Here is a 15804-nt window from a genome sequence, read left to right as displayed (position 1 = left end):
AAAGGCATTCCTGTGTAGAACAGTGACTTACAAAAATCTATATCTGTAGCACCCTGGAGGCAGAGATTCAATAACAATTGCATGCTTGGGTAAGACAAACATTTTTCAAGAGTGATAGAAATTTTCCATCACTATCATAATATAGTGCAGTGATCTATATTGATAGCAATAACAAAATTATACAATTTCATACATGCAAACCCCAACAAAAGATTGTCAGCCCTTACTAATATCAAACTCTAGTACTCTCTTCCTCCAACCTAATGCTTGAAGAACAATTGTAGTTAGTCCACCCCATGACCTGATTCTCTAGGTCATACAACACAAGTTTGTTTGATAATACCATATCACCAAAAAGAGTCCGGTTCGATGAGGGGTCAACCTTTCTAATATTTTGCCAACCAATACACCATTCACCTTTTGGGTTGTTGAACAAATAATCATGAGGATAAACCACCAAGGAAAGCGAGTTTTTGAAGCGAAAATTAACGTGGGAAATCCAGCATCCACACTCGAGAATATGCAAAGCATGAGTCATCGAGCGTAGACTTTAATATCCAAGTCGAGTGCCCGAAAAAATCTTCTTCATCATCTTGTTCATAAATGATCTCGGGGAAGATAGGCAGGTGTTGTACCACTATCAATTATCTGTACTGTGTGCTCCCCAATCACAAATATTTCTTCAGGGAACTTGGAGAGCAACACCACCCACCTCAATTCCTTCCATATTGACTAGGTAATCGGTTTGATCCGGTACCAATGGAGTTGTTTTCACTTCGGTTGCAACACATTTCCAATAGCAAATTGTCCACCAGTTACACCATCCAAGCAATGAGCAAAAATCCTTCTTACTTTACCTCCTGAAGCTAGTTGTGATAACACGGTTGTATCTCTCTGTGCAAAACCAATCACTCCATCCAGAATTATACGATCCGAATTGGACGGACCAGCAGAGATCTTGGAACACCACACCCAAATACAACACTCCCATTAAAGGGTGTAGTCTCTTGACCAAATTTTATAATATCTTTGACATAGTATCCATCGGCTCCATCGTTGTCTAGATAATTTATAGTAAATGCACAACCGTTAGTTTTAGTGCATTCCCCTTCAGTAAGTAGGCAAAAATCTTCATGGCAGGAAATATTTTTTGCAGTCACAGAGGCCTTCGGATCATACTTTTGGAGTTCAAGACCAAGCTTGTTATTGCTTGGACGAGAGGGTGCAATCTGCGCGGTTGATCCGAAAGTGCTACTTCTGTATCGACTAGTACATGATAAAGCTTTGGAGGAGACCCAATGGCAAGTTCAGCAAAGTAAGTCCCATAAGTATTGATATTTCCACTCAAGGGGAGATCAATGTTGGAGTACGAGGAATCTATGGTGACGGCGTCCATCATGAGCTTTGATATCCCTCAAATGGCGGTCGTGACCGGCAAATTTATGATGAACCTTGAAAATCCCGAAGCGAGAGATGTTGCAGGACCTCTAACGAGATCAAAAGTATTAGCCCACATATCCATCGACATCCATTGCTTTGCTTTTTCTTCTTGTTTCTTCCTTGCTAGTTTCTTTCAGATAGACGAAGAGGAAGAGGAGCCATGAAAATGGAGGCACTGGAGCAATGACAAAAGTTAGGTGAAGGTGAGAAAGATAGATATGGATTAAATAGACGAAAGATATAACAGAATTGGGTATTACCGTTCCTAATAATAGACAAACAAACCATAAAATGGTTTTCTTCTCTAGCTAATCCCTTTTTTTTCTATCTTCAGCTCGGGAAAATCCAACTCTAGTTCTACCATAACTACAATAACTTCACAGTAGAATATGACCAAAACCATTGAAATCCAAAAGCCTTGAATGGGGGGATAAATATGGAGCTGCAATGGAAGAGGAAGAGATGGAGAGATGGATTTTTTTTTTCTTTTCCTTTTAAGCTAGAGAAATATAATTTTCTATTTGTAGGCTGTATATTATTATTAAATAATCATATAATAATGCGACATATTCAATAAAAAATAAAATGAGCAAACTATTTTTATCATACTGTTGTGATAATATAGCATATAAATATATAAATATGTTTTTCTTTATGAAATTTAGTTGGTCAAAGAGTTTTGGAGATCTTTTGTATTTTGTATAGCATAAAATCAACAATCTAACAACTCTAAAGTTAATTAAGTCTTATTTATATCAAAGGAGTAATGCTTTAGCTAAGTTTTTGTTTCGTGTATACGAGTGCTATGAGTAGATAATATGTTTATACCCAAAAAAAACAAGAATATTGCTAATGTAGAGTTGTTCTAGCAATAAGATTTACAACTTCTTAGTGAAGAGGTTGTGGGTTCGACTCTCGCCGAGGTATCTCACCTGAGAAAGTAATCGAAGTGCATGCAAGTGGCCCACCATATACTTAATGTGCAACACCGAAGTTGAAATCCATCTCTAGAAAGTTAGTCTATAATTTCATTTAATTAGTCTTGCAGGCCAACCAAACTTCTCTCAACCAGTAGAGAGGCATAAAACTACCTCTAGGGAATGAGATTCAACATCCAAAGGCCCGATCCCTTTTGTGGCCGACAACAACAAGCCTTCCTAGAGAGCTAAGAGTTCAACCTGAAAAAACTGAACAATAATCAAAGCACTATGCAAAACCTCGTTTAAAAGCACTTGTATGGTCTCTAGAGACCCCTCTAGTTTAATCTTCCCCAGGGTGGTTTCCACTTCTCTCTATTGGGAACACCCAATGGCTTCAATGATTGAAGTTGAAACATCCTTAATAACCATCCAGTCTTCTCTTGGTTATTAAGCTCCTCTTCATGGCAATCTTTGTTCTCCAAAATCAAAGCATGAACCATGGTATAAGCAAAAAGTAATTGACCAACAACAACAACAACAACAATAACAAGCCTTGTTCTAACGAAATGAGTTCGGCTATATAGATTATTGTCTTCCATTCAGTTTTGTTTAAGGTCATGCTAGATACAATACCTAAGTTATACATATCATTTTTTATCATTTCTTTTAAAATTATCTTAGGTCTACCCCTAACTCTTCTAGTTCCTTCAAACAAAAGTAATTGACCAATTATCATATCTAGACCGCACTGAAGAAGGTCAAGGAAGGTTGCCCTTCATCATTCATTCATGTTCTCAATGTTGTATTACTCTTGATAATAACTGGAACTAATTTAGACCAAACTCCCATATATGTAAGGCATCTTCCCTCTCATTAACACATAAATTGCATCTTAACGTGATCCAATAGTCGTTGAACCTTCCATTTCCTCTCGTTAGTCGACAAGCATGTCAAATAATTTATTTTTGTATTATTTTTTTTTTAGTAGATAGAGCATTATTCTAACGGATGTATAATAAATTAAATCTTAATTATCCTGAATGAGTTTTTTTTTTTTAAATAAGTTGGGTTAAACAGTCATGGTGCGACAACATGTTGCTCAATACATAAATACCATCAATGTATGTCTAAATAAAAATATTTTGTAGACCAAAAAAAAAAATGAAAATTTGTATTAGAGAAATAAGAAATGAATGTTTTTACAATACTTGTAGAATTTTTTTTTTGGTGTGGAAGTAGTAGTTTTATATTAAAGAGTGAGAACTATTATATATAGGGATGAGAAAGTTGAACCTGTGACTTCTTCTCTAAGAGGTGCCGGTCATTACCAATTGAACAATTTTTATATTTTTATATTTTTTTAATAGTATTTTTACCAAATAAAGATATATGAAATTTTTACATTTGAGAAAAAACTCCACCACGAAATGTTGAAAATTTGTTTTATTTGTTTTGAATTTTGTATTATTCCTAATAATAACTATTTAAATTAAATTGAATTCAAAGGATGAGGAGGAGCGGACATTTAATTATTGTTGATTGTGCAATAATAAAGGTAATTGACTGGAAAATCTTTCTATGAGAATAGACAAGATATCTAATCATTCTTAGAAAGAGTCAAAATCAAGAGATATGATATTAGCAAAAAGCTAGAAATCTTACAATTATGGAATCTAGAATTCATTTTTATCTAGAAAAAGTTTATTTGCAATTTTTTTTATAGAAATCCCTCTTGCCCTCTTTCCATGTATGAATACCAGCATTTGATTCCCCTCCACCTACCTCCAATTTTTTAAATTTTCCTATAGAAATCCTTCTCCCTTCTTTTTATGTGTGAAATACTACTACTTGGCTCACATTAAAGAAAATTTGTAATTAATGATAAATATAATAGATAAAATGGCAATTATCAATAATTAGCTTTTAGGGTATTTGAAAAATTCATAAAAATTAAGGTGCACAACTTACCATTATTTGACCTTGATTTTAAATCCTGACTTTGCTCCCGAAGAGAGCATCAATCGTTTGAAAATACTTAATCACCTAGATTGCGATTAGTGGATGACTAATGTGGATTTAGTGAGCCAATGCCTCAAGGCTTTGATCTCACTAGTGCAATGGGACATCGGTCTGACTCTCATATAGGGTCATGTATGGACCACGAGTCATACATTAGAATATTGAAAAAATTACATGATTATCTACTCTTAGATTTTCCTTTACAAAAGTGGCCATTCAACGTTTCAGTTAACAAAATTAACCAAAACTATTGAAAACAATGATTTTTAATCTCCTTTGGACACTTTTATCCCTAAACTAAGCAACCATAATCTTCTTCGTGCAATCCCAACTCTTTGTTCTTGTTTTTACCCATTGCTTTCATGATTGCTTAATTTGTCCGTATGATTAGTTTTATAAGTAAAAAATGTCAAAACGAGAAAAAATAATTAATGTTTTTGATTAATTTTGTGAATCCAAACTTAGTTTTAGCTAGTTTTATTAACTGAATATTGAATGATTATTTTTGTAAAAGAAAATCTAAAAGTAACTAATTGTGTAATTTTTCATTCAAATTTCCGAACTTTACCCACAAAAAAGAGAGTAAGGATCAACTTTCTGTCCGTGATAACAATATGTTCCACTGACGATTTTGATCCATAGGATAAGGTCTATGTGGGATCCACTTAAATTTTTTTCTTTAATTTTATTTTTAATATTTACAGACGAACCCACCATTATGGTTTAGAAGCATCACCTGAGCACATTTTTGTAGATGGAGACTCGAGAGAATGGCATTCCAAAGAGAATCTAGATCATCACCCCGTCAAGGAATCACAGAGTGCTCCCCTAATGGCTTTACCACCACAAATTCGGTGGGACCCATAGGTTAAAAAAAAAAAAATCATCACCCAACCCCTGGGTTCCCCTATACTTATAGTGATAAAGTTGTCGGAGAGCACAGAGTGCTACCCGGACGGGTAGCTGATCCGGACTCTTCCAAAGAGACCATTTGCGTATGTCCGTTGACTAGAGAATTACTCTTCGTTTAATGGCCCCACTGCCCGAGTGGCCAGTGGTAACGTAACCGTGATTAAGAGAAATTAAGTAGGAATTAAATGGCTTAAACAAAATTATTAATATGCACATGCCGCATATCATTTACAGAGAGACTGCCATTGTCTCCCAGACTTGCGCAAGCCTAAGAAAGAAGCCTAACAGGCTAACCCCCTATTCCTACCATTTTTGTAGATCGGAAACTTCGGATTCTTTTGTGTTCATTTATAGACTCGAAATCTAGAGATTGGATTCGTTCTTCTCAAGAGTCAAGACTTCCTTCTGAGCATACAAATCCAACGGGATATTCAAGGACTTAATCAGTGACAACTGCAATACATCCCGAAACCCTAGTTTTCTGGTGAGCAATACTTTCATCTCCTCTTTTTTCAGTTTATGGTTTTGGGGTAGGGTGGGGAGTATCGAGTTGCACATCTGATCAGGATATTTAGAAAGTAGTATGGGTTTTAAGATAATCTCGAATTTATTTGAAAGGAAGGCGGATGGATTATCTCTGTTTAACGTTTGCTGAAATCAATCAACTATATTGATTTCACGACTGAGTTTCTGATTATATCTGCGTAAGATATGTTTTGATCATTGATCAGAGATAAGGAAATCCCATCTCGATGAACTTTTTGCATAGGAGACTGTAGTGATTGGTAAGAGTAAATTACATTATCAACCCAAAGACTGGATTTTTCACCTAGTTTGATAAATAATATTGTCTTCCTATGAGGATATCTAAAATGGGTAAGAGCTTCAGTTGGATTTAGGTATACCTTTTCTTGGTGATATGGATTGGATACTTTGTTATGCACAGCTGTTTTTATGTATTTCTAGCATATTGTTATTTATGACATCCGGGACCTGGTTTTCAAAAAATAACAACCAAATTATTAATTTTGTTTATTCTGTTTGGGGTTCTAGGGTATTATGTTTGCTGGACATTTACTATTGCTGGCATGTGGTCAATATAGGTAAGTGATTCTTCTTCCTAATTACTATTTCAACGAGTATTTTCTGGAAGTTCAATTAATTTTAGTAGTTCTGTTCAGTAGAACTGATGCTGTTTTTAAGATCCATAAAGGATCCTTTATTTCTGGTTATGTATGTTTTGCAATCTTTTACATGCGCATTGTTCTTTTGATTTACTCACATGATTGCCCTTATGATTCACTAATGTTAGCAAAACATTGTGTATTTTACCTGTTCTTGCATTTTCTATTCATGCCCCTTGTAACAATTCTTTTGTTTGCTTGTTTGTATCAGCATTGGCTGCTTTATCCAGGCTTCATCTCTATACGATACATCCATGTTGGAAGTGGAACAGTTTCATTTTGGATTTAATCATTTTCTTACATGTTTCTGTCAATGCTACTTTGGTTTCAGTCTCTCTTCATGCCTGTTCAAATGTTCGTTTCTTGCATTCTGCTTCTATGTTATACTTTTCATTCTTCGGAGATTTTCTGAAACATCAAGGGAAGTGAGCAATGGATATAACTCTACTTGAATCCCAATTAGGTAAAACCAAAGATTTTCTGAATGTGGGGCCAAAGGACCAGATGCATCCTATATACATCAATAATCAAGCTCTATTGTTTTGAATTGTGATTTGTGTCCTAATAAACAACTTAACAGCCAACACATTGCAATATTACTACCCTCTATCTTAGTGACCTTTCTGTCATTCTTTTCCCCCTTATTGCTGGGGACCCAGGGTCTGGCCCAGTCTTCAGGATCCTCTCAATTAGAACCAGTAGCACTTAATAGGGTCAAAAGCTTGCTGTTTAGGTCAATATCTCACAGGACAGCAGCAAATACTACTCCAAACACCTTGCAGATGGGCTAAGTTGAATCCCAAGTCTTAAGGTTAGGTTTAGGGTAGTCTAGGGTTAATTGGGAAGGGGTTTAGGGTTCGGCCAGGTTAGGTCTAGAGCTGGAAATGTAATGAAAAGTTTTCTGTTTCAACAGAGATGATTGCAGTATTCTAACAAGCTAGGCTTTGTATGCTTTAGGGCTAGAATTAGCTTTGATTTTATTATTTTATAATCTCAGAATTAATCTCTCAAGGCTAGGGTCCAAAATAGGTGTCGTATTTGGCTTAGGACTCTTGGTTAGGGTCCCAAGGGAGGTAGAGAAGGTATAGGAGAAGGTATTCCTAAAAGGGTTTAGGGTTTGGTTGAGGGGTTTGGGACTTAAGAGAGTTTTAGTGAAACTAGGTTTTCTAGGTCTGGAGTTTGAAGATGAATTGCAGAAAAATTATAAACTAATGAAGGAGGGGGCTGTGATGTAATTAAAGTGATGATTACCGGGGAAAGGATTCAAAGGAAGGTGCAATCCTAATGGAGGAAAGATAGGGTGAAAGGGGTAGGAAATCCTAGGGGTTCTGGGATTGGGATGGGCTGCTACTGCTGCAATGATGAAGGAAAGGTGGGTGCATTTTTTGCCATTGCTAGGGAAGGTAAGAGGGTAGGGGCAGGGGCTGGGGTTTCACTTGATGGGATGGAAGATCACTCGGTGGTCATGGTTGCTGAAACTGATTAACTCTGGTACTGCTGCAAGTGTTGGTAATTGCAGAAAGCAAGAAAGCGTCAAAACCGTAGTCATGAGGCTCTCTCCCATGATTCCCAAGTCTTCCCTCAATGCTGGTTTATGTTATTCATCAAATCTGATTTTTACATGAGGGGGTGGCTCTTTTTATAGCCTTACATCAAGGGAAAATTAAACTAGGACTCTCTTACTTGACTTTAATTAGAAAACATACTTGGACTCAACTTAGGGATTCCACTTTGGATTGGGATTCCTTTCACAACACAATAACTTAAATAAAACAACTAGACCCCTAATCAAATGTAACTTGCAAAAACAACTAACCAACTTCCAGAAGGAATCCTACTTGAAAATTGGATACAAAGTGGGGACTCTTACTTAGACAAGGACTCTCACTCCAACAAGGACTCTATCATAGCTCATCAAGGAAAGATCCAAATTATAAAATAAAAGTAGATCTAGATTCCTTGAAAGGAGTGGATCTGACTTAGAGAATCCCTCTCTAATTTGGTCTCCTTCTCAGATTGGAAGTCTTCAATAACTTGACCAAAGCAAACCCAAACTCAACAATAGAAGTAGATATGGATTCCTGATAGCATTATGCGTCTGACCTGCCCTAATTGGGCTCCAAAAGAGGGGGTAAAATACACCCCTGGACAAAATTCGGCCAGTCCTTGGTGCACCTTTTAGGGTCTGTTTTATGGTCCAAATCTCAATGGATTTTATGTGGGCTGGGCCTGGTCACATCAGGATAGATTTAGAATGGTCTTTTCGCATGCGACTGAAAGTAATTTTTTGCAATTAGAATGGTGTAACATAATTTTCCCTATAGTGATATTCATCTTCAACCCATATCTTCAGTTGATGAGTTGTGAATGTCCAATCTTCCTCCCACTTCATGGAAACAAAATGATGTGGATGATGCAATAGAGAACAGTCCATCATATGGCAGCAATAATCTAGATATTAAAGAATGAGCACCACAATAAACTCAACAAGCAAGAGAGCCACTAATAATTAATATGATCCCAATACTCTCCAATGTCCTCCTTGTGGTAGCTAATAAAATGCCAGATAGGCTGGATCATTAATAGCAATGGCAACAATCATCCTGGGCGATTACCAATTAAAAATCATCTGCAAATCCTAAGCTGATGCGGTCTGGAGTCTTTTGCAAACACATATACCAACAGTGATTTTAAAAATTTTGGCAACATGTGATCAGACAAGTGAAAAATATCAAATGATGCAATCTGTGGGGTTGCAGAACTTGGTGTTGGATCATCTATGAGGCAACCCATTTGATGCATTTCAAAAGTAGTTAAAAGGCATCAGATAATGGCAGTTTGGTAAATACTCAAAACTTTTTAAGGGTCCTTTGGTAGATAAAGAAGAAGGAGGGAATGCCATGGTTGTATCCAAGCCAAAGTGTAAACTTGGAAGCAAATTAAAAGTTGTAACATGAGTTTATCATAGAAAGGAGGCGTAATATGAGAAATTTGGCATTAAAGGAATCAACATCAATCTTGAAGGTTATGCTAGAAAATAGTTGAAATAAAATAAGAAAGAAGAAACACTATTGAAGAATCAAGTTGAAATAAAATAAGAAAGAAGAAATACTATTGATGAACCGACAATAACAAACAAGCGGCCTTGTCCCAACTAAATGGGGTTGGCTACATGAATTCTTGCCTTCCAATCAGCTCTGTTTGAGGCCATGCTAGATACAAGGCCTAAAATTCCAACAAGACGTCGAGGGCAGCGATGACCACGTGACCAGAAATAAAATGAGCTAACGAAGTGCATAGACTAGTGCATGAGGTTGAACCACAAGTTATTTGATGTCACTTCGAGTATTGCATGCGAGGAAACAGAAATAATATTGTTGATGGACTTGGGAGTCCAGACTGTAAGAAGCACTGGTAATGGCATGCTAGGGATTGGTAGATTCACAGGCCTCAAGCACTAACATGGAAACAATGATCATCTAATGTTCCTTTGAGCAGCTCACTGGCTTCAGCTATCCTTAGAAAGAAGAGCTGTAGCCCATATTTGGTCTTTTGATTGCATTAGTGAAGAACAGCCACTATGAGAAGCGCAAATGGCTACAAGCCACAAATCACAAGAACTGTCTTAGTGAAACATCTTCTTAATCATATCCGACTTAAAAGTTTCTGGGTGATAATTGCAGGATTGTTTTGGATGTTCTTGAATGATGTTCATTGTAACTTTATTTCATTGTGTAGTGAATCATCTTCAGCTTTGCATGAGGATGTAACACATCATAATAGTCTGTGAACCGTGTTAAATTTTGTTTCATCTTGACTCTCCTTTTCATTTCTGTTTGTACTTTTTTTAATTTTTGTTACAGCAGTGGCGGTGCATGACTGAATTTGGTCCTGAAATTCTAAATGTGGCTAATTCAGACCAGATGGGGTTGGGTACTTGGGTTGGGACTGAATGTCAATCTTTTTAAGCTTAAAAACTGTGTACCTCATTCCTAGTTAGTAACATTTTCTGCCTCAGGTCTGGCAAAATGCCATGGAACCAGGCACAAAATCATCTGATGGGTGAATTTAATGAGAAATGAATATTATTGGTGCTTGGTCTTGTAGCCATGAATTGATTTTTTTAGAATTTTATTCCCCTCCGCGCTCCCTCCTCTTTTTCTTCCTTTGTTGCTTTCTGTTTCTACTTTCATGCATATCAATATGTAGGGCCTATTCCATTTGTTTTGGTATCTCCCAGATCAATATGTAGGGCCTATTCCATTTGTTTTGGTATCTCCCAGAATACAGATTCCAAGCTTGGAATTGTTCGACTTCACTATGATGATTTATTGTCAATCTTGAAACACTATACAACCACTGGTAGCACCCAATTGAAAATTTATGTTCATGGACATGGTGATGCCTTACGGATGAATGGAGCTTTTGAGTTGTTTGTTTCAGAAAGATTCTGAACCTCAAAATTACCGAGTTGTAAAGGGTTCCTTGAGACATAGGCAGTCGTACTTATGCTCCCCCATCATAACCCCCACCCAAAATCTCTATGTTAAAACTTAAAGCAATTAGTTGTTTGAACTGTTAGCTTAGAAAATTGAAGTCTCTATCCTTTTTAATTGTTGATTTAATAAACTCTGTCTGATCTGATAAATGTCTTGTGGGGCTTGGAGTTTTGTAGGTTAAATTCTACTGGTGTTTTCTCTGAAGAAAACCCTCACAACTTAACCATCGGAGGAAGCAACTATGCTACCTACGGGATCGAAAGAAATCCCAATTCGTGAGAACAACCAGAAGGTCCACCCTCAGCCTCTTGAAGAAACCATGAATCAGAATCAGGAACCCTTGGATGCTCTGATATCCAAAATCTTTGCGAACATTTCCTCTTTAAAATCAGCCTATATTCGGCTCCAAGAAGCCCATACTCCTTATGACCCAAACAAGATTCAAGCTGCTGACAAACTTGTGATTGCAGAACTCAAGAACCTCTCGGAACTCAAGCACTCTTACAGGGAGAACAATCCGAAACCTGTTTCTGTTTCTCCTCAGGACTCCCGTTTAGCTGCCGAAATTCAAGAACAACAGAATTTGTTGAAGACTTATGAGGTAATGGTGAAGAAATTCCAGTCGCAGCTCCAGTCTAAAGATTCTGAGATTCTTCAATTGCAACAGCAGATTGAAGAATCAAACCAGAAACGGATAAGACTAGAGAAGAAGCTCAAGCTAAGGGGCTTGCCTGCCAAAGAATCTCAAGATTCAGGGAATGTCAATGGGTTCTTCTCCATGGATTTAACTCCAGATCTCTTCTCCTCATCTGTGGAGGCTGCTTACAGAGACATCCATGATTTCTCTAAACCACTGATCAACATGATGAAAGCTGCGGGATGGGATCTTGATGCAGCAGCCAGCTCCATCGAGCCCACTGTTTTTTATGCAAAAAGGGCTCACAAGAAGTATGCATTTGAGTCCCATATATGCCAAAGAATGTTCAGTGGGTTTCAGGAAGAGAGCTTCTTGGTCAAATCAGATAATCTTGTTGTCACTAAAGATGGATTCTTCCATCAGTTTCTTGCCCTGAAACCAATGGATCCCTTGGACATTTTGAGCCAAAACCCAGATTCTATTTTTGGAAAATTCTGTCGCAGCAAGTTCCTTGTTGTGGTTCATCCAAAGATGGAGGCTTCCTTTTTTGGCAATTTGGATCAGAGGAACTATGTGATGGGTGGTGGCCATCCAAGGACTCCCTTCTATCAGGCATTTCTGAAACTCGCCAAGTCTATATGGCTTTTACATAGGCTAGCAAATGCTTTTGATCCCAAGGCTAAAGTCTTTCAGGTCAAGAGTGGGAGTGAGTTCTCAGAGGTTTACATGGAAAGTGTGGTGCAAGATGGGATGCTTGATGATAGCAATCAGTGTCCTAAGGTTGGTCTTATGGTTATGCCAGGATTTTGGATTGGGGGAAGTGTTATCCAGTCCAAGGTTTACATTTCAGGGATGAAGTGTACTGAATGGTCGACCTGCTTCTGAAGTGGATGTACTGTAGGAAGTATTTATTTGTGTGCTTATTTGCAGCTTTCTCTCTTTTTGTAATATATATTTATTTCTGCTGTTGACACTGGACTGTTTATCCAGCTTTTTTGAAGAGAAATGTAAGTTGCTTTGTCCTTCCTTTAATCGATGAAGTATGGATATATACTGAAATGTGAGGATTCAGAGCTAGCCGAGGGATTCTCCTTAAGAATACCAAACTTTTTTATGATTGGTGTCATGTTCCTCGTGTTTATGAGTAGCTTGATTGGAATTTTGATATGAATATCAAGGACAAGAGATCCTAAATCGATCATATTGCCCTTAACTAGTGTGATAGCTAGCATTGTCCTTGGTTTTGTTCCAAAGAGTTATTTAATTCTTCGAATAATTTGCGAATTATTCTCCGAATCCGAATGGTACGATTTATTTGCCTAATTTTGCGTTTTTTCCATTGATTAAATAAAATTCATGATTAATCCTTGCCAATCTGAATTTTATGAGAATAATACTGATAATAATGGCATGAAAAAAAAGGTCAAAACTTATCAAATTTTCACTCCCAACACGTTTAGTGTTAATCTTTCTTCTACAAACTTTTTCTATACAATTCTTCAGCAAACAATTTTTACATATTCATGGTTTTTTTTTTGTGATTCTTCTTTCTACAAACGATTTATGCACATTCCTTTGCTATTGATTGAGATTTCTGACTGTTCACCACTTTTGAACTGTAAAATCCACAACCATAATTATTGTCTTTTTTTTTTTTTTTGGGTATCACCACTTCTCTTTTGGGGAAAAAAAAAATCTTCTGCTGTGCACATCTCTCTGCTCTGCACAGTAGTGCAGTTTCACAAAAGGACACGTGTAATATACCAAATTAATGATTCAGATTGAAACTCTAGTCTAAATGTAAGTTTAAATGGATCTCATCCTATACCCGTTAGAAAACCCGATTCAAGTCCGACCTTGCCTCTCACACCTCTTTTTTCGTTCTTCCGTCAAGGAAACTTGAACTGTATCCTTCATTGCTGTCAAAGGAAACTGATCCTTAATGTTTGTTTTTCTTCTCTTCAGTATTGTTATGAAATGAAACATCAAACAGAATTCCAAGAAAGTTGTAGAAATTATTCTAATCGAATTTGAACTTTCTCAATCCTATGAGGGAATTACAGGGAATTGTAAAAAAAGAAATTACAGAAGATATGAATCCCTACTTCAACCCTCCAGGTTAGAGGATAATCTTATCTCGAAGCCCTATCGTCATACATTATAAAGATTCATTTTATCAGACGTGGGCCCTTTCTAAATATGTGATAGAGAGTCGTCAATGAATTTGAAAAACCTTGTGAAAATGCAGACATTGCCACATAGTAGTTTTGTACTGAACTTTTCTTCCTAGTGTTAAACAGAAACTGAAAATCAGATTAGGTGTATCATCACTACAGCGTTTTTGAACATGAAAAGCCCAAAAGGTGTGAATGCATCGTAAGAAAATATCACATGTCTGCCAATCTGGAACCTTCTTTCCTACTGTTGTTTTCTCCGCTTCCTCTTCTCTTTCCATTTAAAGTCTATGAAATTCTAGACTACTTTTCATCTTCAAATGGTAAAAAGGGTGAGAGCCCATTTCAAAACGGAATATCCAGTTTCTGAAAAGTGAAAAGAAATCAATTATGGCTCAATTTGCAAAAAGTCTAAAACCAGGTCTTCTTCTTTTCTCTCTCTTTTTTTTTTTAAAGTTGCAGTAATTCTTCCATGTGAGGCACCCTCAAGTGGTGCCTTTCAGACATCATTTCCTAAATTTCAGCCATTTTTCCGCCATTTTTAAGGCTTATCATCATTATTATTGGTTCTGAGTGGCAATTTCTTTGACTTAATTCATTTCAACCCATAGGCCTAATCCATTGCTCAAAACTCAGAAGTCATAAACCCATTATGGCCAGGGAGAAGAATATAAACATTTTAATTACCTAGATTACCGCTAATTAATCAAACAATAGAAGGCCTAATCAAATCTAATGTGAACACACATCTTATGTGAATGGTAACATGTACAGACCAATCAATCAATCATAAACTAAAGCATTCATATCAGGTATCAGGGTGAGACTCTATATATAGTAATCCTCAGTTCCTCACACAACCCAATCTGAGACACCAAGCCTTTCACCAGTTTCAAATTCATTTCTTTCTCCAACATGTCTCAAGCAGCATTTTCCTTGCTGCTTCTACTCTCCTTCCTCTGCATAGTTGCAGGCAACAGTTCCAGTTCTCTGAGTTACATAAAGAGCTCATGCAACACCACTCGCTACCCAAGCCTTTGTGTGAAGACCCTTTCCCCTTATGCCAGCAAAATCCGACCCAATAATGCTCAGCAGTTAGCCCAGGTAGCTCTTACAGTTAGCCTTTCCTATTCCAGATCTGGATCATCATATGTGTCAAAGATGTATCGAGCGAAGAATTTGAAGACCAAAGAGTACAAAGCCTTGAAGGACTGTGTAGATAACATGAGCGACAGTGTGGATCGGCTTAGCACTTCCAGTAAAGAGATGAAGCAGACGAGTACAACTTCTCAGAGTGATTTCTCGTGGCATATGAGCAATGTTCAGACCTGGGTCAGTGCTGCACTTACTGATGATAACACTTGTGTTGATGAGTTCTCTGGGCATTCCATGGATGGGAATGTCAAAACTTCAATTAAAAGCAGAATCACCACCGTAGCTCAAGTCACCAGCAATGCCTTGGCCTTGATCAACCGTTATGCTTCCAGTCACTGACCCTGTTGCTTAGAAGCCTTGTTAGCTTGATTTGGGTTTTGAATTTGGTTTTAGTTTTGTGTTTGATGTTATACTAGTTTGGTGTGGATATACTTATGTGTTAGGTACAAAAAATGTATTGGAAGCTCTGTTTCCTATTTTCACTCTGAAACAAAATCAGTTGCCCAACAGGGCAGAGTTGAGTGTTCTTCAATTTCTTGAATCTTGAGATGCTTAGCTTATGAACCCAGTTCTGTTTCTCCCAATTTAAAATCCTGCAACAATAGCTGAGTGAAAACAAAAACCGCCATGAAAACGGAGATCCAATAATGTAGGGAATGGGAAACAGAGGAGTAGATCAAACTGGAGAAGGGGAAATCAAAGGAAAATCCTGCCGCAATTAGTGGCTTTTCCTGAAAAGCAGAATTAATTCTGTTATTCTGGTCGGTATCCAATAGCACAAGTCCACAACTACCAACCAACCTGGAAGGAAAAAAAAGGAGCAGTTGGAGAATAACCAAACCTTCTGCATTTTTTTCTCTTTGG

General features: G+C 37.2%; 2 protein-coding genes and 1 pseudogene across 3 annotated transcripts; 2 read left to right on the top strand and 1 right to left on the bottom strand.

Annotated features, from left to right (window-relative positions):
• Positions 1 to 232: 232 nt before the first annotated feature.
• Positions 233 to 2411, bottom strand: LOC149029597 (aspartic proteinase 39 pseudogene; annotated as a pseudogene).
• A 3109-nt stretch (positions 2412 to 5520) lies between these two features.
• On the top strand, positions 5521 to 12812 carry LOC149029596 (myosin-4 protein (DUF641)). 2 transcript variants are annotated; one of them, XM_089141964.1, is made up of 4 exons: positions 5521 to 5775; positions 6345 to 6394; positions 6687 to 6829; positions 11151 to 12812. In XM_089141964.1, the coding sequence occupies exon 4, from the start codon at positions 11216 to 11218 to the stop codon at positions 12494 to 12496; it is 1281 nt and encodes a 426-aa protein (XP_088998090.1). In that variant the 5' UTR covers positions 5521 to 5775; positions 6345 to 6394; positions 6687 to 6829; positions 11151 to 11215; the 3' UTR covers positions 12497 to 12812. The 2 variants fall into 2 exon arrangements, with proteins under 2 accessions (XP_088998090.1, XP_088998089.1); XM_089141963.1 differs by lacking the exon at positions 6687 to 6829.
• Positions 12813 to 14638: 1826 nt separating this feature from the next.
• Positions 14639 to 15679, top strand: LOC149029595 (pectinesterase inhibitor 9-like). The gene has a single exon (XM_089151051.1). It carries the CDS (start codon positions 14701 to 14703, stop codon positions 15277 to 15279), a length of 579 nt encoding a protein of 192 aa, XP_089007177.1. The 5' UTR covers positions 14639 to 14700; the 3' UTR covers positions 15280 to 15679.
• Positions 15680 to 15804: the final 125 nt, after the last annotated feature.

Source organism: Hakea prostrata, chromosome 1 (genome assembly GCF_041222555.1).
Source record: "Hakea prostrata isolate BN-2017 chromosome 1, UWA_Hpros_2, whole genome shotgun sequence".
Classification (NCBI taxonomy): domain Eukaryota; kingdom Viridiplantae; phylum Streptophyta; class Magnoliopsida; order Proteales; family Proteaceae; genus Hakea; species Hakea prostrata.
This window is presented reverse-complemented; position numbering and strand designations above follow the sequence as displayed.